This window comes from Nothoprocta perdicaria, unplaced genomic scaffold (genome assembly GCF_003342845.1).
Source record: "Nothoprocta perdicaria isolate Ctin4 unplaced genomic scaffold, notPer1 scaffold_38, whole genome shotgun sequence".
In the NCBI taxonomy this organism is placed as follows: Eukaryota; Metazoa; Chordata; class Aves; order Tinamiformes; family Tinamidae; genus Nothoprocta; species Nothoprocta perdicaria.
Genome location: NW_020455621.1, coordinates 2,367,680 through 2,393,876, shown reverse-complemented (window position 1 = coordinate 2,393,876; position 26,197 = coordinate 2,367,680). Strand labels below are relative to the sequence as shown.

The 26,197-nt window shown below is 38.2% G+C and overlaps 1 protein-coding gene across 2 annotated transcripts in view; it reads left to right on the top strand.

Moving 5' to 3' along the window:
• QKI (QKI, KH domain containing RNA binding) overlaps positions 1 to 26,197 on the top strand; it is a 137,039-nt gene that overhangs the window by 9,809 nt on the left and 101,033 nt on the right. For both annotated transcript variants that reach the window (XM_026044704.1, XM_026044705.1), the window contains exon 2: positions 22,321 to 22,463. In XM_026044704.1, the coding sequence (XP_025900489.1) occupies positions 22,321 to 22,463 (143 nt within the window). The remainder of the gene's footprint in view (positions 1 to 22,320; positions 22,464 to 26,197) is intronic.

Below are 26,197 nucleotides of genomic sequence, written 5' to 3'. Positions count from 1 at the left end.
TGTGTGTGTGTGTGTGTATATGCATATATTTAAAACTCTCATTATTCAGGTGTAGTTCCCAGGCAACTAAAAAGTGGTGCCTAAGCTCTATAGGTAACAGAGTGCATAAACCTAATGCCTATTGATTTAGTAACTGTATTTTATTCGTAACTATTCACAAAGGAACTTGTTGGTTCCAAGTGGGAGGTTTAATGCACACTGAGGCTGCTTGGTAGCACAGTTTTAATACTGCTAAGTGCCTCTGGAAAGGTGCTCTTGCGTCAGCCTCAGATTAACATGGGATGAATAACAGAGCAATTTATCAAGCAGGCAGCTCTGAGGAGTGTCAGCAAGAAAGCTGACGATGATGAATTGGAGAGAAATGGGTGCCGTGGTAGGTAGCTGCTCCTGCTGCTGCGGGAGTTTTGGGAGAGGGCAGCTCATATTTAGGTGCTTGCAGGATAATTAAGTGGGGAGGAGTCACATTCCTCTGCCTGGCTCCCTGGGAAAGAAGCAGATCCTTCTGCTCTTGGAGAAGTTTAGCAAATACAGCAGCTTATGCTAGCGGATGGATGACTTTGTGGAGAAAAGTTTACATCAATCTTCAGGACCGACAGTGAGAGTTATGTCCYGATGATGTTATGTTCAGAACTTCCCTTGTTGTTTGCAGTCTTAGTGAACTTACTTGGCAGAAGGAATTTGTTCTGCAGTTAACCATTAAGTTTTGTACTTGGTTTCTTAGATTTTACAGCTTCAGCTATTTGGACTTGCTCTTTTATTAAACAAAGAAACAAACARAAAAGAATAATTGTGAATTTCAAGAAACCAAGCCAGAAATAAGATTGTGAGCCTCCCTCCCTTTTTTTTTCCTCATGTGCTTAGGTCTTTCTAATTCTGTTTAATTAGGTATTTAGAAGAATTTTTTTGGAGGGCACTCATTTTTATCAAGTTGCAAAAATATATAACAGTTTCAAATAATTGCATTAAAGTCAGTTCTTTACTCACCTTTTGTGTGTTTGGGTGTGCGTGTGTGTGAGGGGGTGCTGTTTGTGTAATGAGTGTCATTTGTGTGGCCTATTGAGATCCTGCAGGTTCTCGCAGTTCTTTGTGCTGATGTTTTCTTCAGCAGAACTCAGTAATGAAATAAGCTGTAAAGACTAGTATTTCAGTACATAACTAGACATAATAATGTAGTATAATGGTATATTTTAATAAAAAGATATGCAGATTATCATTTTAGTCATACAGTAGTTTTTAATGGTTAGGTCTGTTGCTCAAATCACTTTTATTTTTTTAAATGTTCTACTTCCAGTAAAATTGAATGAGATTAAATGAGATAGTGTTTAAAAATGTCTTTTTTTTTTTTTTTCTCTCTCCGCTTTCTGGGTTAAATAACTTGGCTGCCGAAATGTTTGAACTCCAGTTTGTATCAAAAATGTGATCCAGAATAATTAGAAGGAGAGCCCATTTAAAACAGTTCGTCTTTCCTCAAGCTTCTACTGTGGTCTAATTGTTAGGCTTAATGTACAAAGGAGACAGTGATAACGTTTAAAGTATCTTCTTCTGGTCTAGCTATGAATTGATTAGTAGTTTCTCACAGTGTCTAGTTCTATAGCAGACAGCTTCATGTTGCCATAAACCATCCTTTGCTTGGAAGGTGAAGGAGTGAATACAGCTTGTAATGAAAGCTGGATAATTTCCAGGATGTTACGCTAATTGCTGAAACTTAATGCCACAAATATGAAAGCAAATACTAGGCACCTGTGAATATTAGCCTCATGAAAAAATAGGGCAAAGGATGTAATGTGATGCGCTTAAAGACTGCCTGGTACAAATGACTACAAAAAGGTACTATACACTGTTGGTGGAAGTGTTTGGTAACTTTGTGAAAGAAACAGAAATTAAAATTTTCTTTCTCGTAGTGCTTGGTGTTTTGAACTGAAGTGTACTCAGAAGAGGTTTCTGATTTACAAAACAGGTTTAACATTTCAGAATTAGTCTTCAAGTACTGAAGTTTTGTTCTACATTTTTAAATCTCAGCGACAAGTGTAAAATGGTGTTGAGATATGAAAGTGTCAGGAAGTGTAGCAGTGTGAGAAGTGGCTTCATCAGTTTCTTTAATATTTAAATACCTGAAGATCATGAGTAGAGTTGAGGGGACCAGTCTTACTCTTTAAGTGTTTTCTATCCCATGGTATGGTATTTATTGCATGTAGATTGTGTTCTTGATGCATAAACCATCGAAATGTAATGTTACTTTGCAGCATTTTCATGTTAAGTAATTTAAAATGTTGTAGGTTGCACATTAGTGACCTCACTAAGTATATTAAGTTGATTTAATGAGCTGTTTGCAGCTAACTCCTAGTTTCCTTACCGTGAGGAATGGAGCCAGACTGGTCAGTGCCTGGTTTCTCCGGGAGTCCTCGGCAGCAGCAGAGCAGAGAGTAGCCGCTTGTTGAGCACTTCTCCCTAATCTGTTTGGCAGAACCTCTTGTTAGAGGAAGAGTGGGAGAAGTGCTTTTTAATAACATTTGTACAATGTGATTGACATTTCTGTTGCAAGTGTTCTGTTTTCACAACTTTATACCTCTTTTTTCCCCCTCCCCCACTTTACAGGATGGAGCTATTTCTGTCTCTCCTTCTGCCCCCCGCCCCAATTTATTTTATTTTATTTATTTATTTTTTCCTCCAATTGGCTAATATTATGCAATAACTTTAGTAGATTATATTTAAGGGCATCATTGACTTTGTTTAATTTTTGTTAACATAAAAGTACAAATATATAAAAATGATAGGTGTTATCATTCATGAACAAAAGTGCTAGAACAACCATGTGTTTTGGTACTTTTAGCTGTAAATATTTCAGGATTCCAGAGCTACTTTTTTTTTTTTTTTTTTTTTCTCCCTTCTTTGAGGCTTTTTTATATTCATGTCAATAGTTTTGTGAGCAGACAGGAACCGTTGTTTGATGTAGCAAAAAGAAAAAGGATGTAATTTACCAGTTATTGTTAAGCAGAATATTTGGTGATGCACATAGGATGCTATGTAGTTGGCCTATGTAGCTAATCCATTTTAAAAGCTATTCTGATTATAAAGTCTTAATTTAGAAGATCCTTCCTGATAGTTTTAAGAAATATTTTTAACCACTGGAATTCCTGAAGTTAAAATGATTTTCTCTTGTTTAGAAGTTTATACAATTTTGTGTTAAAGAATTGTGTGAGATACAATTAGCATTTAATTTACATATTGGATCTTCAGCTTAGCTAGTTTACATCTGTAGCTGTTGTTCCTAAAAGGTTATTTTCAAAGTAACTGAAATTGTCAACTGAAGAGAAAATTGATTATGTAGCAACTTTGTAAAAGTTTGCATTATCTTAAACAGTTTAATTCTTTTAAGTAGCTGAGATCTTGTCTACTGGACTGGTAAAATAACTATGAATTTTGTGTTAATGTTGTCTGTCTGACTCTCCACATCTCTCCCTCTGTTACGGAGAGAGGTTAGATTTACGAATTATTGTCATGGGCAGGATGGAATATGATTTAAAATCGTATTTGTCGTGTAATTACAAGCTGTATGTAAGGCTGCTTTAGTTCTAAGGCTAATGATGGGGAAAAAAAGTGCTTAAGACTTTGCATTTCTGGCAGTTTTGAGTGTGGTTTGATTCACTGTTGGTGTTTGATTCACTGTTTCACTCTGTTGGTGTGCATCGCCCTAGCTGAAAAGACCTGTCTGAGGGAAGAGTGTTTTTGTTTGATTATGGACTGAAATCTAGAAATCTGATACTTCAGAATATTTTTCATTAGATCAAAATTCCTATTAGTTTTTAACCATTAAAATAAATCAAACATTTTGAGTTTGATAGTAAATTGAAATTTTTATTTTGATGAAAGCGTTTTATGAATACAAAACTGAAATGCCTGACCATGGCAGATATTTTGGAAGCTTGCATATGAAACACTTTAATGGTGTGTGCTGATGCCTGCRTGATACAGAGCGCTTTGCTTTATGATAAATTGTATTTTAGTTAATTCTACAGATTTTGCCAAAACAGTAATCTTCTTCTTGTCATGGTTTCTGTTTGAAACACTCTGATTCCAGCTACTACTGGAATGGCAGGAGGTAAACCCTGACGCTGCATTATCTTATCTGGTTGATAATTTCATCTCATAGTCCCAGAACTTGGTGTGCCAATTTTCAACGCAGTGGCCTGTGAAGTAATGGGGACTTCAGCGCAGCTTGCAAATACCGAGCTATTGTCTTCCGTGCGGTTAGTTGAAATCAGCTTTCTGTGCTGCATTGCAGCGCAAACCAATTAATTGCAGGGCGACAAGGTGCCAGCAATTTATTTATTTATTCACTTTCCCGACCAGAAAAAGTTTCTAGGGATACTCTGCAATGTGAACAAGTGCTTGGCACTTTTGGTTCAAGTTAAACTTTAAATTTATGGTCATATAGGCTAAAGAGTCTTGGGTTGTTTATCTTTGATTTTAATGTTCATGTTACTGAGAAGGCTTCTAAGAATATTTCTGTCATTTACACTACTGCTAATGCCCTGTTATGCCATGCTGCTAGTGCCTTATTGTTAGTTWTTGAAGTCTACGTGGGTCACATGAGACAGAATGAAAATAGCAACTAATGTGGCATAAAACCTCAGTGTGTAAGTTATAAATACTATATGTGCCATAGGTTTACTTAAGTTTTGAACATCTGCCAATTAAATATCAAAGATTTATTGAATAACAGTTTTGCATATCTCAAGGAGTGTAAGAATTGCCTTAAGACAGCAGTGCTACTGTAYCCAGTGTTGTGGTCTTCACTTCTCTGACCACATTGTGAAAAGAATTAGGAGGATGTCACAGGAGAGATGGGCTGTTGAATATAGTAGCTTTGTATTAGATATTGTTTGTTTGYCCATTAATCAAGTATTTAGAAAGAAAGAAAAGGTCTGAGAGCCATCTGAGATGCAGCATTAGTTAATACAAGTCGTACTTAAGTTAAAGTAGGATATAAAGTGATATAAAATATGATATAAAGGCAATTTATAGCTGCCTCAATATTACTAATACGTTTAACTATATTTACTATTTCATAGGCTACAGTTGCATTCCTTTGGTTTTTTTCATAGTAGAATGATGAGGGCTTTTCATTCCTTTTTTTCTTTCCTTTTTTTTTTTTTTTTTTTTCCTTTCACTGCTGTACCATAGTTTAAAGTCTCTAATATTCCATGAAGCACAAAGCAGTCAGAATTTAATTCTTTCGAAAGCTTCGGTACGTGACTTCTGCTTAATTCTTATTTCTGATGATCACTATGACTGTTGCTTGAAAATAACATAGTTTCTAAAATCTCTATTTTCAGTAGGTTTTTTTAAGTATGACATTGATGTTGTGTGTTACCTCAGGTAGCATTTATAAAAGAAACAAAATACAACTTTTGTTTCCATCCTTTGGGGAGGAGAAGGATAAAATGCATGGTAGAATCTGGTAGAGTCCATTTAGTTTACTTGAATTTCGTAGTTTCTRTGATTTCAGTTTCAAGAGACAGCARAAATTCAATATTTTGAGTACTGATTTAATCAATGCTGATTAAAAACTTTTAAGGACAAGTGACTTTGGGCAGGGGGAATCAGTAAAGAATTTGAGAACAAAATGGAGTGAAAGGCATGGCAGAGTGTTTAGTGCRAAGAGGAAGGGTGTTTAAGAAGTCTATATTTTCTCAAATCGTCTTGAAACTTGTTTATTTGTAGAGAGCCCAAGACGTCAGGTAAGTGGTAGTCACTTTGGGGGTTAACTTTCTTTTCAGACTGTTTTATTTAATGAAAGCAAAGAATGTTAATGTCAGCGTATTTCCTTTTAAGCTGTTGTCTGGTAAAATCACTGAAAGTAGGATGGAATGGATGGGTTTTATTCCAAAAGGTAGCAGGTGCTACCTGTGAAGAACTTTCTCTAAGCTCTACCCCATTTTAGAGCTTTCCTGTGTGAGTGATAGGTCCTTGCATTGCACTGGAGACGCTAATGTCTGAATGGATGTGATGGCTGCTTCGGAATGATGCTGCTGTTAGCAGTGAAAAATGTCTGCCTTACAATTCTTGTGCAGCAGGCCGTGGAGTGCAGCACATTTTTATAATAAAGGTGATGAATTTAATCGCAAACTGGCAGCCAAATGGAAATTGCAGACCTTGATACTGGGAGAAAATTGCCTATAAAGCAACTCCTGAGAGGGCAGGCTTTAAATTTATCCACCCATTTCGACATTGAGGAGAACATAGGAATTGGCGGGGTATTTCTCTTGGCCTGTTTAGTTCAGATGGATGACGCTTCRGTCTTCCTTTATTTAAGAACTAGGTATAGTTTGTTAAAAGAATGACCTTGTTGCTTAAACGTGGTAAGGCCTTTGGAAAATCTATTCCTTTATTTCCTTGAAATATTTACTCTTATTATAAAGTAGAAYCTAGTATGCATCGTGAGCTTAAATTTAACTGCTTCACAATTTTATCCTTATATAGGGGATTTAGCTCTAATATGACTTGAGAGATTTCCTAAACTATACTCAATATATGGTTGTGGGGTTACACTGTTGGGAGAAGCAGTGTTGTAAATGATACAACTTGTCTTAAAAATCACTTAGTAGTTGTGTAAGTGGGATATTGTCTCTGGTAGCACATCTCAGAGAAGCACACAGCATTTTGCAAAACATGTTGATATTTATAAAATTCAGCAATTTTAATTCAGCAATTTTTAAAATATCAGCAATGCTGATATTCTTTAGATATAGCTGGGAATTGAATTTACAAATACAATTTCCATTTATGGAAAGCACTGTACAGAAAGTATAACGTTCCTTAGACTTAGAAAAAGATATATTTTATATATGGAAATACTTGCAAGTAGATTGTTTTAKAAATAAGTACTTCTGGTACACTTAGTGACTTTCCCTACCGCAACACTTTTGGAAAGACCATCATTCAAGCAGAATTAAGCATGTACAGCTTTGCATTCTCTCACTTTCTTGAGGGTGAGAAAAATAGGAACACGTATGGATAAGACCTAGAGTGCGCTAAGACATTGAGTGTGATATTCAGAACAACGTGGTAAGCACATTCATTAAAAGATGTAATTGATTGGATTTCCCCTCTTTAGTGAGATTAGAAATATATTCTGTGCTGGAATGATCACTGGTACGTTTTCCTTAGATCCACTGGCCAAGTGGTAACCCTCAGGTGTGTATAAGTAACCCAGTAATCCCCACCCAAACCAAAAGCTCCCTTAGAAAACCCAAACTGTGTTAAACAATCCTCACAGGTGAATTTGTAAAGCAGGCTGTTGAGGGGATAGTGCTCTGTATTCCTAGAGGCCATTAGGATGGTGAACGGGCTGCGTGCTGCAGAGCTGGGCCTTGTTAAGGGCAGTTGTCAGAAGTTGGGTAAACGCAGGCTCTCTAGCCAGGGAGTTGCTTCTCCATACTCCTTTGTCTAGAACATAGGTTGGTGGCAACATTAAATGAATGGTTAATGGGTTATTTTTGAATGTATTTCAATATTTAGGCTTATCTCATTTCTATTTTCTTTTTTTTTTTCTCTCCTCCATCTTACAGGAAAATGATTGCCTAAGCTGCTTCAGAAATGGACAGTAGCATTTATAATCTCATTTTACCCTGTGCTAATCTGCTGAGAGATAATTAGGCTCAATAAACAAATTAACTTTACATCTATGCTTTGTTGTAAGCAGGACCAGCTTTTCCTAGACTTCCGTTCCACCTAAGCGGGCAGGTTGTACTGTACGCAGCCAGCCAGAGTTAATGGGTATAGGCTTCCCTCGTGTTCCTCTGCCTTCATATATATATATATATATATATATATATGTATATATATATATATTTTTGAGTGAACAGGTTAGAAATGAAGAGTAGGATCTGTTCACTTGTTTTAATTAACTGGAAAGCCTTGGAGAGAAGTTATGGAAGATTATGTTGAAAAGTAGGAGCCAAAGCAGGCTCTTGAAGTCTGGAAAGGTGTCGGTGTTGATCCTATCTGCTAATTCAGATGCTCAGTGGATCCTCCTATGATCTGTTTCAGCTAAGCAACCTGAAAGGAAAATAACCAAGCAGAAAGAGCAAATGTATCAGTAGTCTTTTGCTTGATTCATGAGTTGAATTGACTCACTAAAGCAGAGTTGGTGAGAGAGATTTTGGGGAACTATGCAGGTGGGTGTGGGGAAAAAAGTGATTCCTTCCTTTTTCAACAGCAGTGGGCTGTTAAAATTGGCTCAGCTGCCCTATCTAAGTGTTTGAAGTTCATGTACCTCTCTATGTTATATGTCCTASTAAGTGACTTTTTTGTTCTGCGTAACTTTGCAGCATGGTAACTGTTTTTGCCTAAAACTTTCCATGCCGGTTGTGTGGCTTAGGTTGGACTATATTCAAAGCTGCAATCAAAGAAGTAAGAAGTTTTCAAGAAGGAGGGTAAGGGAGAGGCTTAGCACTTTCGAAGAAACAAAACCCCAGCACACTTTCTGCCCAGTACCCCACTTTGCATTTATTTATTTGTTTGTTTGTTTGTTTTCTTTGTTTCAAGCTTCTGCTGATGCAAGTGCTTTCCCTGTTTTGGCTTGAAAATCAGGCTGCATCTGGATGAGACAATTTCCATGCTTGTGTTTGAGCACTGAGCTGCCCAAGGCCCCTTGGCTTGCTGAGCATGTGCTCTGCTTCTATGCAGATTCCAGCGACGCGCTCTCCTGTCGCTTGGCTGCGTTTCACTCAAACGTGGAGGCTCTGTAATTGCGGCTGTTGGTTTCTGTGGAGGGAGGGAGTGAGGTTGCTTTTCCTGCTGCTCAAACTCCAATTTTGAGAGGAAAAAAAWAAGAGTTTCCATTTAAAAAGAAAGCCAGGAAGACTGAAGGGCTATATTTAGACAGAATGTCTGTTGATTTAGCCATGCCTCATAGTTTTCAAATGGCTTGGCGGTATAAGAGAATATTGGGTGGGAACAAGAACTGACTGGAAAGATGAAGGAATGAGGAATTCATCCCCTGCATAGGTTGGAGGAAGAAAAAAAGGGGGTGGCGGATAGAAGACAATTCTAGCACAGGCGATAGTTTTGGAGGAGGAAACTGGGCAAAAGCACATGTCTGCTCGAGGAAGCTGCTGTCCGGAGCTGGGAGTAAAACCGAAGTTTTGGAGTGTTGCCATGTCTTTGCTGTCAGCAAATACCTCTGAAACCCAGATTGTCTTGTTCCTGCTCTGCTGCTGGACAAGATCATCTTCYGCTGTCGAGTAATACCTTATTTCATGTGGCAGGCGCCTTTGGAGCTGAAGATGCCAGTTGGAGCTGACTGGTTGAATTTAAGAAGTTGCCACATCTGAGCACAATTGTTCCATGGTAGTAAAACTGATCCATAAGATTGGACACAGATAAGGACTTGCGTGTTTCAGTGCATACGAAGAGTGATATTTCTGATGCTGCAGTCTCGGGTAGCAGTTCTCTTAACTGCTTTTATTTACGAAGGAGGGAGGGCCAGACAGCTTTGAAAGATACAGTGTCTTAGTGTCTTGCTCCAGTATGTGGGTGAACATATCTGACAGGGGACTCAAGAGAACAGTGCTTAGAGAAATAACAGCTGCATATAGAAATAAGGGCTAAGTAAGGASGATGAAGAATGGTCCCATCTTGCTTGATGAATATTGTTCCCAATTATCTGGAAGCTTGTCAATTACAGTAAATACATTGCTTAGCACATCTGTATCTGTCTTATGCTGTGGAAATGTTTTGTGCTGGGTTTTGCTGTCTCAGGGTAATTTTTTTGTAGAAATCAAGAAAGAATCCACCAAAACAAAGGAAAAGCACCATGGCAAGCCTTTAACTAGGGAGGATTTATTCCCTAGCGGAACTGAATGTATTTGGAACAGTCTCATGCCCTCCACTGCAGCATGAAGTCCTACGTTTCTTTTTATTGGTAAAGTATACCAAAGTATACTGTAAATACACTCAGTTTTCAGCTTCAAAGCTGAACATGTGCACTGAGTGTTTTTAACGAGTACTGAAGCATGGGATGTGCTTTCCAGGGTCAGTTGTCTTGAGTCTCTTAAAAAAACATCACACTTGCAAGCACGCTGTTTGAATTCTTAATGCTGTTCCATGAGACTGGGGAGAAGTAAAGCTCTGTGAACAGAGTGAGGTTTATTTATTTATTTATGTTCCAGACTTTTTAGAAAAACACTTCTTGGTGCTGAGCAAGGCAGTTTTAGCTTTGTGAAATAGGAAGATACTGAGATGGTGTATATTTATTTACTTGGAAAGAAACTTTGTACTCTTTCTTGAAGATGACATCAGTTATTGATGCTTTGTCCCAAGGCAAGGTTAAGAAATATGAAAATAATGTTTATTACTGTTTAGCAATAAAAAATACATGTATTTTAGCATTCTAAAGATTTGTTTCACTTCAACAAATAGTGTTATCTTTGCTATGTGAGTGTTTTGGAGTCAAGGCCATATTACAGTATTGTCATAGCTCTCAGAATAGTTAATTTGCTCAAATATAAAAAGTCACCAGTAATTTCTCTAGAGGAGAAATTAGTACTGTTTATTTTAATTTCTTCAGATTTTACAGTTGAATATCCTTGAGGAAATATTGTGAGGTTTATTTGAATAGTTTTGACTTGATTGCTCTTGTCACAGCCTAAGTAATCGTGTCACCTGGAAGGCAGTGGCAAAGTACTGCGAAGCTGCCCCCGATGTACCCGCTGGTTGTACATGGTCAGGAAGCCTTCAGGGTAGCCTTGGCTTGTAGTGTCTGGAGTGATCTAAGGGCAGTCTTGATGAGGGCTTCGTCCCTACTAAGGCAGGATTTTGACTTGCAAATCTCCCTGATGTTGGCCTGATATTTTACACAAGCCAAGTGCTGCACATAAAAGACAAAAGGAGAGTGTTCATTAGGCCCAGCCCAGTCTAATTTATTCTGACTTGTTATGAATGGAAGTAGAGATGATATCACTAACCTGATATTTATTGCAGAGTAAATTGAATGGAGCGAACGGAGTTCTCTTATATTCATCCAAATAAGAGTTTATTTAAAAATGCATAATAATGATATATATATATATATATACAGAGAGATAACAATGTAGTTCTGAAACCATCATATAAGTGGAAGAAAGTCTTTGTAACCTGCCCTTTGGCAGCCAATAGCAGTTAGTGGATCGTGTGTGTATATTTATATGTGTGTGTGTGTGTGTGTGTGTGTGTGCGCGCATGGGTTGCTGCTCTCGCTATAGAGCTTTAATATTGCTGAAAATCAACCTTTGTTGCCATATCCAACTACAAACTAGACGGAACCTTCTGTTCACTATGTGCAACAAAAGCAAGTGAAACAGGGCAAAGAAAAGCCTTTTACCTTTCACTGCAGTGACAGAAGCCTAGGTAGCAGTGCTCTTGTTTTTCCACGTTATCAGATGTTGATGTTTCAGTTGCCCTCCATTCTCTTGGTTTAACTTTTGCTGAGCGTGCACAGTCGGAACGCGCCGGTGGCCTTGCTGGTTTCCTGCAGACCTCGTGGTGTTGTGTTGAGTCAGGTGGCTCAACTAATGCGTGGTACAAAAGGAGGGATAACGGTAAGATTAGTGTTCTAATGTCTCTTCAGTTTAGCCCATATTAATGTCTGGAAAATATTCAAGTTTAGTTTAAAAAGGAGAAAAAAAAGGCAGTTACACATGTTACCCAGTGTACATATTAAAATATATATTAATGCATAGCCTATAAATACTATATAGGTTATATATTAATATAATTTATGGCTGAAGTAAGGCCTTGGTCCTTGGATGTAAGATTCAATTTGTTTCCAGGTCTTGGTTTCCTGGAGATCCGTATTTACATGGGCATTCTTGTGTTTTGGAGAATTATTCGAGTGTATATAMTTTCAATTAATTCAAGCCCGCTTTTTTTTTCCCCCCTCATTTGGTGAAGAATGAGCAATATTTGAAAGCTGACTGGTTATTTTTATGACTCAATGCAAAATTCAAATTATTTAACTGTTGTAATAGAAAAAGTCTATTAAAACTGTAAAACTGTCATTGAAGTCAATGACAGTTTTTAAGTAGTGCTTGTTTTTTTGTCTTCATTATCTGACATAAATACAGGCATTTTTTCTCCCTCTTTTCAGCAACTTAGTGTCAAGTAAGTAGTTGTGCCAAAATGACATTACTAGAAGTTTTTGCTTGTTCGATTTTTCATATGTGATAAAGCTCTATCACTGATTGCGCAAACTACAATTTGTGATAAATGAAAAATCTGTACAAACTGTTTGTATAGGGAGCTATTTTTTTTTTTTATCTGTCTAATGTGGCATAATTTGGCATAGGACTTTTGTGCTCTGGAATTTCTATATATTTGATATGAAAGCTGTATATTTTGTATGTTATTTGAAAACTGATCATGCTGTGATTTAATCTTTTTCTTTACCCTATGTCAGACCCTTCAACGGTACCTTCTTTGGGTATTGTGTTTCTCAGAAGTTTGTAATTTTTCTTTCTCCGCTTAACAGTTGCCATCTGTTGCACTTTATAAAAATGTTACCCTTCTAACTCTTTTTATACTGGCGGTTATTGTCCATGCACTGATAGTGAACAGTCCTGTCCTACCCTCCTGCTGTGCACAGCTCTCTAAAACCAGGCTCAGGGCTGTGTGGTTGTATGTGCGCTTGGTTTTTGAGTGGTTGGTTGTACATGATTGTGATATCCTTCCATAATGTGAGTATTTCTTTCTGATTGACCAAAATACATATGTATACATATATATATGTATGTATATATGGTGTTCTAGTCAAATTCTTCATGTAATCATGTATTGTTGAAAATGCCGTAGGGAGGTGCATCAGTTAAGGTGTTTACTTCTGCTGTCTCAGATTGATCCTTCTGAGTTGGTACGTGGTTGATAATGGTTTCATGGCCTGTCAACTGTAAAAAGAATATTCCAGACTGGTGAAGAGAAAGCAAAACAGTGAGAAAAATTAACAAAAAAATCTTGTAGTTTTTACAACAGTAAGAAGTCAGAGTGAGATTACCCAAATTCATGCTTAGAGATCATTGAGCTCACCCTGTCTGAGATTTTCCTTCACCTCTAGTTGATATCTCTCTCTCTCTCTCTCTCTCTCTTTTTTTTTTTTTTTTGGTCTATATTTTTGGCATAGATGTGTTTACTTTCCTTAACTTATCCCTTAAATACCCTTTCTAGGAATCCGCATTTTTCTAGCAAAATTCCTTGCGGAGTGGGGCCTGTGAAGCTCGCGTTAGCCCTGCTCTCGTTTGCTCAGCTCTCTCGTGCAGGTTACGGCCGTGCTCTAGCACAGCGCACTGCGGGAGTGCAGAGTCCGGCAGGAATGCTGGGTGTTAAACTACATTTTGGAGGGGCCTCCTGCACGAGTGTGTTTGGCTACTACAGAGTAGTAACTTTGAGTACTACTTCCACTTATTATTTATTTTTGTTGCTGACCTTTTGTCTTCGATCTCTAATGTTGTAATGGTTTTACCAATAAGTTCCCTTATTTCACCAAAGCCAGCTATTTTGAAATCCCCCCCCAAAAAAAAAAAAAAACCCCACTCTGTTTGAACAAAGTTTGACTTGATTTGTTGGCCGTTCTCTCTTCAAAAGTGTTTTATGTTTACTAAAACCAATATAAAACAGTTGTGTCAAGTTGATTCATTAGCAACAGGATGGGTGAATCTCAGCTTATCACACCCAGGAGTGGCTGTCGCTCTCCTGAGTATTGGTKATTAACAGATGTCTATGCAAGTTAAGATTTGTAGTTCGAAAATTTGGAGGAGAGTTTGCAACTGTTAACATAACCCATGTTGTCAGGAAATTCCATAGGAAAAGGTAGCAGTTTGTGTTTGTGCCCTTTARCTGAGTTATCATGTGAGCTTGGTGTGTACTGCTGATGCATCTGAGCAAGGAGTTGAATATACTGGTTTCATTTCCCTCATTTTAATAAAGACTTGTAAAACACTGAATTTTTGTCTTGAAAGTTTAGATTTACAATATTCTATCTGTGAGCTATTCACTCATGTCAAGAAGCTTTCAGTTTTACAAAGACATGTTTAAATTGAATGGATAGTGTTACATGCCTTGCTATGGTGATAGTTAAGGATGGCTGCTAGACAGCTGGCATGTGCTTTTAACTTTTTTTAGGAACTTTTGAACTCATTTTGATATTACTAAAATTTCTTCTTTTTATGGAGCATAGTATGAGGRTATGAGGACATGCACCACTTAATCTCATGTATAGAACTTGCAGAGTTTACCAAGGAGAAAAGGACTATAATTCTTCCTATTATTTTCTTAACTGTTTACAATGTGTTACAGATAGACGTAATACGAGGTTGATGAATACATGAATAGAAGTTTTAGTAGTAGAGACAAATGCTTGAGACTGTTTTAAGTTATATTTAAGTTCAGTGTCATGCTGTGAACTAAAGCTGCTAATGTATGAAAATTTCCCAGAACAGCGGTGTCTGCCTTTTGCAACATTGTTTTCACGCCTCATCATGTTTGTCTAAATCTTAGTTTTTAGTCTGTATTATTTTGTGAAGATGATAGGAATCTTATTTGCCTAATGCYTGGGCCTTCCATTGATGAAGAGCAGAGGAGTGGGTTAAAGTAGATGCCTGCTGTCCCTTGAGCATGGATACAGATGTTGCAGGCAGGCTGCRGCTTTTTAACACTGTGCCACTGAGCCTCGTGGCACAGCGTTAAAAATGAAGCGGTTTCCTTGCGAGCACTGCTAGTGCTGCTGCGTCAGCGGCGAGCAGAAGCGACGGTAATGGGGAAGGCTGTTAAAATTGTGATGAATAAAAACACCACTTTCTTTGCCGAGTAAGCATGCTAACACAGTACTAGATTAGGAAAAGCATGAATTACAACATTCCACCAGTAATAAAGCACTTGAAAGCTTTCTGTTGACGTTTACAGGGGGAGAATGGGCTGAGTGTGCCCTGTTTATTTTGGAAGTCAGTTTGATGCAAACCTTAAGCTGCCCAAAACAAGGAGTTTTACATTCTCTTCTTGCAGAAGAAATGATTGAACTTTGATATTGAGAGAGCTGACAAGTAGCTGAAAGTGCTGCCCACACATCATTGGACTGACAGTTTAATCATCTAAAGTACTCCCAGATTGGGCTAAGAGGAACAAAARAGAATAAACCGTTTTTTTTTTCCTAAGGCAGCAAAAGATAAAGTGCAATCTTAAATGCCAACATTTCCTTTGGCTAGACTGCTGCATGACTGTCATATGCCATGTTCTCCATGGAGATGTTCAGGACTTGGAAAAGCAATGAATAGGAATCTGTGAGAACATGCTGATCGCCTCAGTATGTAAAGGAGGTAGGTTAGATGATTCACTCCCTCCTGAACAACTGTGTTTTAGGGCATTCATCCTTCCTGCTGAATGAGCTGGTTAGCCTGTTTCTGTGCTGAGAAATCACTGCCTGTTCCTCCCTGGCTGTCCCTTGCTGACACTAGTGTGCAGTTAATGGTTATTTTTGTCATTAGTGAAGCCCCTTCAGCCCTCTCGCATTCCCCTGTCCAAAGGACCACCAGGGGAAGTGGGTTGTGGGCTGTGAAGTGCTTGGATAGTTTAAGTCTGAAACGATCTTTACAGGACTGTGGTGGAGTGCTTATTAAAAGGCCGAGAATCTATAGAAATATAAGAAACGTATGAGTTTCTGTCACCTCCTCTTACTGTGTTTAGCAGTAGAGTTTTTCTTTGTTTTGAAAAAAGTCTCCTTTGAAACTTAATAGAAAGAAGTTCACCTGTTTTTCCCCTACTGCTTGGTTGCAGTGATTGGGATGGTTTTCTGTACATAAAGGACTGCTGGTTCTTTTGAAAATGTGATAGTTGGTTTTTCTTTGAAAATGGTAGTTTTACTTTATGTCAAGACTTGAGGCCAATTTTAAGTAACTTGGAAAAAGAAAAATCTATTTAGAGTTTTTCTTTGTTTCTTGTTTTCTCTAAATCCTTCTCCTAGCAACATTTATGTCCTTTTCCAGTTGTCTTTAAAGCAGTGCACCTGAGTATGGGAAGAAAGGTAYAAGTCAACATGGGAATTTCTTTGGAATTGCAGAATATATTACGAATCGAGTTCTTTTGGCTTTAAATGTGTTGAGGGGATTGAGGCAGTGTTGTTCGGTACTAATGGTTTATGTTTATCTTGAATCCTTTTTGACAACCTGTTCTGGGAATGGGACCTGCTAGGGTAAACCCTGGATGCAAGTTCAGTTGATTTGGACTCTCCAAAGTGTTGGTCTGTGTCTGAATGTTTGTAATGCTCATTTGCCAGTTTGGGAATTGGAATGAATACAAAGAACTAGGGAAAATTTAAAAAAAATCTATTGCTTAAGAACACCACTTAAATTCTGTTGATGGTCCAGCAGCAAGTGTAGTGTGCAGTAAAAATACTTGATRAAAATATTAGTTTTTCCCACACATTTTGCTTCATATAGCATTAAAATTTAATAAGCAGGGACTCAAGTCAGTTGTCTCCCATCCCTCAGCTCAGAGAATTTGTGAATTTGAGTGAAGCTATTTAAGATTTCTTGGAAATCTTTCTGAGTTCTTCATTTTTTTTTTCCCCCCAGATATTATTATGGAAAAATTGAAAGCATTGTTTAAGCTTGTTTTTTAGTGTCGTGATCTATAGTTGAAAGAATGAGATTTTTTTTTTCTGTTAAACTACATAAAGTTTTATGCTGTACGTAAAATTTTGATGCCATTGGTATTTCAAGCATAACTTGATTTGTGTGAGGAGGTAAGARACTGAACCTGAATATTTTCAGCTTCACGAACACCCAGATACCTTGAAGATTTTTATCTATATGAATATGGSTAGCTTTTCTCACCATGCCTCCTAAAGCTTTAATTAAATTACCTTTTTATTTTTTTTCCTATTAGAGGACCTAGCTTTTGATAGAGGGTCTTCAAGTGTGGTGGAGCTTTGCTTTTGGAGGCGACTTGTGATATCAAGTCGTCGTTTATTTTTYATTCTGAATCTGTTCTTGTTTGTGGCTGCTGCTTTGTTCCAACCCCGTGCTGCTTCCTGTGTTACTGTGCACTGTGATCCAGAATAATAGAGAAGTGGATCTGCTGAYGGACAAGTGGCTCCTCTTTTCCTCAGTGGGAAGGGTTAAATGCTGCTCATTAACAGCCTGTGCTCTCTTAGCCCTCCAAAAAGGAGCAAGGACTGGGCTGCATGAGTTTAGCTCTGACTGTTTAAATAGTGAATGAGCCAAGCCGTTAGCCCCAGAAGGTTGTTGCAGCTTAAACGTCTTCAGAATCTTAGTTTTGATTTAGACTGCAATGAAGAACCCGTTGGTTTAAATGCAATGCCCAAATTGCAGACACCAGTGTAACCAGAGTGTCCTTCCTCAGATCATGTCTTGGAGATGCTTAGGGATGGAACGGGCCCTTGGTAGCTCAAGGAAACACGTTACTTGCTGAGTTTCTAGGGATGTAGGAAGAAAAATATTCTCCTGGATGAGAATAAGTTCCCTGGCCAGCCAAGATAACGAGGTAACATAATCTGAAGGTGGAAGCTGATATTTCTGTTGAAACCCGTTCGTCTTCTTTTTGAGTTTATTCCTCCCGTTGTGTGAGAAAGCCCAGGTTGTCATTTACTGCCACGCTTAAGTCAYGTTAACAGAGCAGGCTGTTGCTCAAGGTGAGGCGCAGGGAGTTTGGACTTGTCATTTCCACGCACGGCCGCTGCTGAGGATGGCAGAGGGTGGATCCTGAGCAGTTTGTGGGAAGGGGCCTCGTGCCGGATGTGCRGAGCGCGCGGCGGGAGCCTCGCCGAGGCTGCTGCCCGCTTTGCTCTTGTAGCCACACCAGCTCTATAATTAAGTATCTCTCTTTAGTAACTCTCTTTTAAAATCCCTGGAGTGTTACCGAACCTAATTACCACTACAGTGTTAAGATAGATGTAAAGTGGTTRGAACTGTGCTTAGATGTTCACTTTGAAAATAAAGCCTGCCTTATTTTTAAGTCAGTTGGCTTCCTGTGAGGTATAAGCATGGAAATAACCAGTAAAGAAACATGAATGTGAAGAAACTGAAGTCTTGGATGAGGTCTGAAAGTTGATTCATGAGACAAGGCAAAGAGGCTTTTGAGAAGGGAAGACAAAATATCTATGAATCATAGAGTTTAAGAAATGATGTGAAATAAACCCAAAATAAAAAGCGGAACAGAAAAGRCCAAAGTAGATGCTTCTGTAGATCCATGTAAATGCTGGAACTGACTAGCAGTTAGATACCCAAGCCTAGAAGCTTGAATGTGGCTTAATGAAGATACTAAAAGGAAAGACTACATAAGAAAAAAAAAAAACCAGTACTTTTGTATGGACGTAAAGAAGGCTATTGAGAGAAGAGATACAATTAAGTAAGAACAGGTGCATGAGAAAACTGCTGTTAGCCATAAAAGGAAAAAGAGCTTGAAGATGTGGAAAAACTTTCAGTGGAATTTGGAAGTGACCAACAAGTGGAAGAGATGGCTCAGAAGTGGAACAGAGTGGAAGATTTGTGCAAGTGCAAAGGTGATAGACTGGACTCACAAGGCGAGGAGGAAGCTGGGTTGTGCTTTGCCCATAGCTAAAGCTAATAGTATGGAGAGATAGGGAAGTCGGCAGGAGCAAGAGTGAGTGCTAAAGCTTGGGATTTGACATAAATATTTTATAGTTCAAGGAATAGTCCTTCTGTTCTTCTAAATGCAAGGTATGTGAAGGGAGAAGCTCCTGGAGTCTGTTCTATAAAAGTTTTTGAAGACCCAATGAGCAATTGAAAAATAAATAGGAAAAACACTCCTTTGATTTCATCTAGCACTTCTGAATCTTTCTTCCGGAATCTCTACAAAAGTGTCTGTGCAGAGAGTAGTTGTCAGGGATTACAGYGGGTCTGTGAGATTATTTCRACCAGGTGTCATTATTAGCCCGCCACAACAGCGACAAGTAATAAAGTGTCAGGGCTCAGAAGAAGCTGTAGGAAGCGCTTCAGGAGAAGTAAGTGATAATGCACACATCTGCAAGGAATTTCAAGGAAAGATTAAAACAATTCTACTTTCCTATGAAATCCAAGACATCTAGCATTAGTGTTTATATAAGACTGATGCAATTGGAAAATGAAACTCTTAATGCAACTCTTGTAGCTGCCAAATATAAATAAAAGTGACTGTATCTTATTTACGTTTCAGGACTTCAGCAGAGTACGTAGCGTATGTTTGAGCAGAATGGAAGTTAATGGAAAAACTGAAGAAATGAAAGGGAAATAGTCCACCAAARGATAATAATATTTGTTCAAAAAGATGTGCTAAGGAATTTCTTTAGATATTGAAGCCAATATAAATGTTGCTTGCAGTTTAGACGACTTACTTGTGCCAATTGCCGAAACAGTCAGCATGGAAGAAAAGTGTGGGGTCTTGTTTTGTTTCTGTGTCCTTTTTTTTTTTTTCCTCTCTTCGCATTGCATGATGACCAAAATCTGTGTTCTTCATTCTAAGCAGGTGTTAGTGACTAAATTATTCTATAGCCTACATAAACTGTGTATGTCAGTTCCCGTTGGAGAAACAACTTCTTGAATATACAGAATAAGGCCATTAGACTGATCTGGAAGAAGACAGCTGAAAGCCAAGTCTGTTCTGTTTCAAAAACTCATTCATCAAATCCGAGGCCTTCCTATCCACCAGCTTTTCAGGGGATGGAAATCTCAACTATAAATGATTTTGCAGAAAAAAGAAAAGTGATTATGAGTCAAGAGAATCTTTTCATCTCTTGCTTGTTACTGGAGTTTAAAGTGACTTCTCATTTGTGTAACTTGCTGTGGTCAGATTAATATATATATATATGTCAGTTTCATTTTAATTTTGCACATTTCGAGAGTAGTTCTAACAAGTCTAAATAAATGACTGAATTAGTTTCTGTTTTTAATTTACAGCCCATGCTCTCATAAAACTTTAAGTTGATGCTTTGGTGACAAAGTCTGTGGAAATGGTGAAGTTTTGTGTTCGGAACTTTAGTAATATGTTATTTTAAAGTAATATTCCATGTATGTTGGAATAAATTGAGAGTTTTTTATAATAACTTAGCATTTTGTTGAACTTTTTTTCCTATTATAGTGGTAATTTAAATACTTCCATTTTAGAAATGAAATAAAGGTCTTGATATGGGTTTTGGCTGAAGAAGAGAAAACTTTGTCCATTCTTATATTACACTTATATATTGGATTTGAATCATTTAATCTGTATTTAATTACTGTGTTTATAACTTCTCCAGGCATTGGAGATGCATATGTGGAGATATCCATATCCATATATAGAGATAGGTAGTATCTCAAACTACATAATGCAAGGTAATTTGTAGAAACTGTGTTTGCAATTCTGTTTATAGCACTCCCTGGTATTGCTGAGGATTTCTATACTACTTTACAATAAAGTAGTAGGAAAATCTGTGAACTAGGGGAAAAGGTCTGTAAGAAAGGTCTTTTTCTTTTTTTCTTTCTTTTTTTTAACTTTGATAATTTGACTCAAAAAAAAAAAAAAAAAAAAAAAAAAAAGAAAAAGTCTATAGAGTGATCTTGGTTTTAGTTTTTATGAACTAAAAATCTGAAGGCTAGAAGGTTGTTTAGATCCAGCCATGTCATATTTTCTTCCAAATTGAGTAGTTATGTAGAAGTTATTTTAACTAATGTTTAGTTATGTTTTCATAATTTGTATGATTGATTTTCTTGGCTTGCATTGATATCTGTTCTTTAATGCTTCCTTGTATGGTTAATTATTTGGTTACTGCAGACTTTCTGCAGCTTGGGGCAAACAACTTCCCGTGTGTGTGTGTGTGTGTGTGTGTGTGTAGGGTCTGACATGTGAAGAGGAGTGTGCAACACTCCCGTGTAATGTTGGAAGCCCTGGAAAAAGTTCCTGGATGATTCCAGGGGTGAATGTGGGAAGGTGGAAGTGAACATTTTCCTTGCCGGGAAGTCCTGTGCAGTTGTGCTTCATTGTTGCAATTCTGTCAGCATATTTAGTAGCAAGTGCAACTTGCACCTTTCTAAGCTGACAACCACAGGCGCTTTCCAAGAAGGCTTCTGTCAGTTGGTTCAGCAGCTCTCGGCATCTCTGCAGCTCGCAGTGCGCGGGGAGGAAGCACCGCTGCGCCCCTGGCCGCTTCCCTGCTGGGCAAGGCTTGTCAGGCGGGGGCATTGGAAAGAGATGGAGTGAAACTGAGCTGTCTAGGTCATGCTCGTCCCTATTTCTTTATAAACAGAGCATTGACAGACTAGTGATCTTGGTTGCAGCCAGACTGCTCTCAGTCATAGCTGACTTTTTAGGGACTAGTAGACACAAGCTTATTAGTTTATCATGCACTTTCACGTGGTTATTGCTGCAGTTCATCTGCAGTGTAGTATCAGGTCTTGGCTGACAAATCGCAGCCATGGATTTTAGCCATGTATTTGAGTTGATGTAGAGCTGGGCTGGTTCTCCTAGGGCTTGGTCTACGTGAGAGAATTCAAGTTTGGCACTGATGCTAGCTCCCTGTAGCCAGTAGTCCCTTCTGGAGCTGAGCTGGTGCCTAGCACGCCTGCTCGTCAGTGCCCTGCCTCTAGTTACAGAGGGCCTAAAATTATTGAGGGATGTGTGTGTATATGTGAATATTTCTGTGTATATGCATACATTGTAAAATATACATGCTTACACACACAAAATGCTATTCAGTAAAACTGGCTGAGTTCTCTGGTGTCATGATTGTGCTTTTTTYATTATGAGAGTAGAGACAATCATTAAAATAGTATTTACTCTTTGGTTGTTACCTTGTGCAGTCRATAGCTGCTCCTTTGAGCTGTCAGGTGTCTCATTGCTGAAAGATGCAGCGTTGCCTTTCGAGATGGTTGATCTTGTAGCTAGCAAATGTGTGTGCGTGTATGTGTGTACAGGTATACATTTGTTTTTTTAAATATTAGGTACAGTTTTTTTTTTCTTTCTAGCAACTTTGTTATACTTAAATTAACTGCATTTTTATGTKCCTCTTAAACCACATGAAGAATTTTTGACTGTTTGAAGGAGTTGCAGATAGTATTTACTTGAATAGTGGATTTTCATAAACTGCGTGAGTAGGTAGCGAATTTGAAAACAGGGAAAACTGCTTATGGTAGTCCCACAATGGAATAAACAGAATAAGTATTTTGTTTTTATTACCATGATGTGCATGAAGAATGGAAGAAAATGATGTTAAGATTTGGGAGATATTAGAAAGAGTAAGGTATTAAACTGTTCCTGTGTATATCTGATCTCTTTTTTTTTTTTTTTTTTTTTGCCCCACACAAATTAGCAGAGTACGTAAAGACATGTACAACGACACGTTAAATGGTAGTACGGAGAAGAGAAGTGCAGAATTACCAGATGCTGTGGGACCTATTGTACAGTTACAAGAGAAACTATATGTGCCTGTAAAAGAATATCCAGATGTAAGTATCCCTTTCGTCCCTAAACGTTGCTTTGTGTCATTGTGGTCTTCCCTCAGTGTCAATTTCATGTACATGTTCAGTATGTTTCATTACATACAGTTGGATATTTCATGTGGACTTCGCCCATTTCTTTAGGAAGCAATGCATGTAGCACACAGTGGCTTGATACGTAGTAAAGAAAATGATGTATGGGAGAAGTCTATGTTAAATTTCAAAACAGTATGGATTATAATTCAAAAGATGTAAGATAACAATTACTATTTAACATATTTGTCTTATGCATTGCTGTCAGCATTGAGGCACTGTGGAGCGAGTTTTGTGGTGGAAGCAGTTACCAGGACAGTCTGCTTCCTATGAAATGTGTGTCCCTAAGGGTCAGTAGCAGCGTGCTTTGAGACTCTTCAATCTTAAATTTTTAGCATTGKCCACCTTATACCTTTGTAACTGCTCTGCTCTGCATAGGAGTGTGCTACCCTGTGTGTATGTGTTGTGAGTTTTGGGKTTTTTTTCTCTCCTCTCAAGGTCCTTATTACTTAATTACTCAGTGAAGTGGTGAGCGTACCTTTGTGCTGTGCATGTGTTTGTGTCTCAGTTAATGACTTTCCAAAAAAACAGCCTGGTGAYTGCAGTCTTTGCTTTGCAAGTGGACAGTGTGCTGTTACTGGAGGGTTGCCTTAGTTATCGGTTGCAGATTGTACAGAACTTGATACTTGATAGAGTGTTTTGCTTAGTGGGAGGGAAGAGGGAGAGAAATGTTGTGTTTCATAGAACTTACTGGTAAACTTTTCTTCCAGAAAAGCATGGCTGAGTAGCCTAGCCCTAGGCTGCCAGCTGCATCTCRGATGTAGTGCAAATAAGCAGGGAAGAGTTTGTGCGTAGTTGTCTGTCTGTTGTCTTGCTGCTGCTAGCTCTCTGCGTGCCTCCAGAAGAGGTTTCAACTAGCCTAGCCCATTTCTCCGACTGTCATTTCTGAGGTTATTTTTAGCTATCTGCTTTAAATGTGGATAATAATAATAATAAGCTTGATAGGCAGTAATTAAGACTGACCCATCCAGGATGTTTCGAATGCTTAGACAATCTGTGCTAGAGGGAAAATGCTGCAAGTTTGATGTTAGTTTGGTCATGGTGGCAGCAGTCAGTAAAACTCCTCCCCACTGTGCTGGGTGGTTATTAGGTGCTTTTAGATCTCGGGGAAGTTCTTATGATATGAATGTGTTTTCTGGGCAGTTATTGACCCTAGTGGTACTTTGCAATGCCAGCTTCATGGAGATGAAGCCCCGTGTTTTGTGTGCGCTCCCCCTGGTCTGTGCTGCTCAGCTACTCAGTGTGATGCCTACACGATCTACATAAGTAGTTAGCAACTAGAAAATGCCATGGGCTACAGCAACTGTTGTGTTCAGTTTTTATTTATTTCATTTTTCACTAGTAAAGCTCATAGTTTTAGAGTACATAGAGYACAACTGCTCACTGACAGCAGTTGTAATTGCAAAATGTTACATGAATCTTTTGTATCTAAAAATGACTGTAACTGTAGTCAGATATGCTGTGGGAGGGGTACTCTGTCAGAGTTTGTATCAAATAGATCAGGTTAAAACTCTGTCACCATCATTCTTTTCTAATAGGCAGTCTTTAGGATTATTAGGAGAAAAATGACCAGAGATTGTTTTTAGATATAGACCTATATCTTTTTTTCTTTTAATAAGAAAAAGAAAAATAAACATCATTAAGCTTTTGTGATTCACTAATAAGCTCTTATTCTGGTAAATATTTTTAATTTACAATTTTAAGCATATGGGCTACCTGGTTATAGTTGATACTCAATAGTACAATAGCATAATTTTGTGCACAGAATCCTGAATTAATCATGAGGCATAAAAAAGATCCACCATGAGTTTAATCCAACTTTTACAAGCTCCCTGTTATTTGTRCGTAATGCTCATTCAGATAAATGATTAATTTTCTTGAATTTCCCCAAAGAGCTGAGGCTAAACTTTGATATCAATTTAAGCAATTCTTGGAATTTGCACCTACAAATGTTGGACTGAATCGTCGTTCTTTTATTAGAATCAAGGCTTTATTAAGTGCCCTGTTAATGCTGATTAATGCGGCGGTCTCTGCTGGAGCCCTTCTGGGCCTCCTCGGGACCAGGAGAAGAACTCGGCAATTATCACGTCTTAACGGAGCAGGTCCTTGGAGCACCCTGCAGCTCGGAGGGCAGCAGTGATAAACAGCTGGTGCTGACTTTCTGACCATTTCAGTTAAAACTGCTTAATTAGTGCAGCCCAATGATGAACACAGGGATTCGTTTTACTGTGGGCAACTTGCTGACAAAATATTTAAATCTTTTTTCAATTYTGTAATATTGAAGTTTAAGAGCATCCCTAATATGGATTAAGAAAATGAGAACGTCCTCCTTATTTATTGTTCTGATTGGTTTACTTAGGATTTTCATTCTCTAGTGGTGAGCAGGCTTAAGAAACGAGGCTTTAAAAGCTGGCTCTGTTTACCTTTGCAGTAGGAAGGCAAAGAGGGAATATAACTCTCTTCTGTAAATAAACTTTTAAATAATTAATAATAAACTAAATAAACTGGGTCAGAAAGTAACCATCAGAGTTGGGGCAATATGTGGTGAAAAGGTCAGCTACTGATGCAAGAACAAATGAGTGTGAAGCAACTGGAATAGTTTAYGTACTAATTTTCAGTCTGAATGAGATATTTGAAACAGCATCCTGGTAGAAGTAGTGGGAGTAGAAATGAAGATAGCTGAGTTGAAACTGGTTTGTGAGAGGTTTCATGAGCTTTATTTACACATGGTAGGAGAATGGCTGGAATGAGAAAGATCCCTTTTGTTTCCATGTTGGCRAAATGGAGCCTCTCTGTATGAAATTTCTCTGGTTTTGTATGAAGCTGTGGGATTTTTTTGTTTGCTTGTTTTTTTTTCCTTGCTATTCCTTCCTTTTCCTTGCTTTCCTTCCATTAGCTATGCTTCCATTATGGACTACCCGTTTCATCCTTTGAAAGATAAGTTTCCTTTGAATTTTGATTTGCAGTTGAGAACTTTTCTTGGGGGGCATAGGTGCCRCATATGATAATCTTGTTGGGAAATAAGCCTGTTTATTTGCCAGAGTGTGCTGGCAATGTAAATTAAGTTTTAAAAAATGATTATCTACTCATTTATTTTACTAATACTTCAGTTTCATTCTTTCYGATTTCTTGCCTTTGGCTTGTTTCAAAAATTCTGTTTTCTGGGAAGAAAAAAAAAGAAAGAAAGAAAAAAGAAAAGGAAGATAAATGTAAAAGGGGCAGACTAGATAATAGCATCTAATTCAGGTAGGGACAGTGTTTTCTCTACTGTTTTTCAGAGTAAATTCATAAAGCTGAGAGCATCTTATACCAGTATGCAAGGTGAATGTATTTGTTAGGATACATGTTTGYTACAGTGATACTCGTGTAAGTAACTTTGGATTCACATTAGTGTTAAACTTAGTGGWGTGCAGCATGTTGTGTCTGTGTGTGAGACACTTCTACTGGAAAGTCGTGGGTTCTTTTTCAGTCACTTTCCAGGTCGAGCCTGCGAGTGCACAAGCTCCCTGGTGTCGCACTGACAGCTAATGCTGGGCACCTGGGAGCCTTCTGTGCCCCGGGAGGAGGAAGCGGGTGGTGAGGGGGAACCCAGACGCTCCGGATGGTAGTGTAGAAAACTGGGCTAGACAATTTGTAGGTGCCTAAAGAAC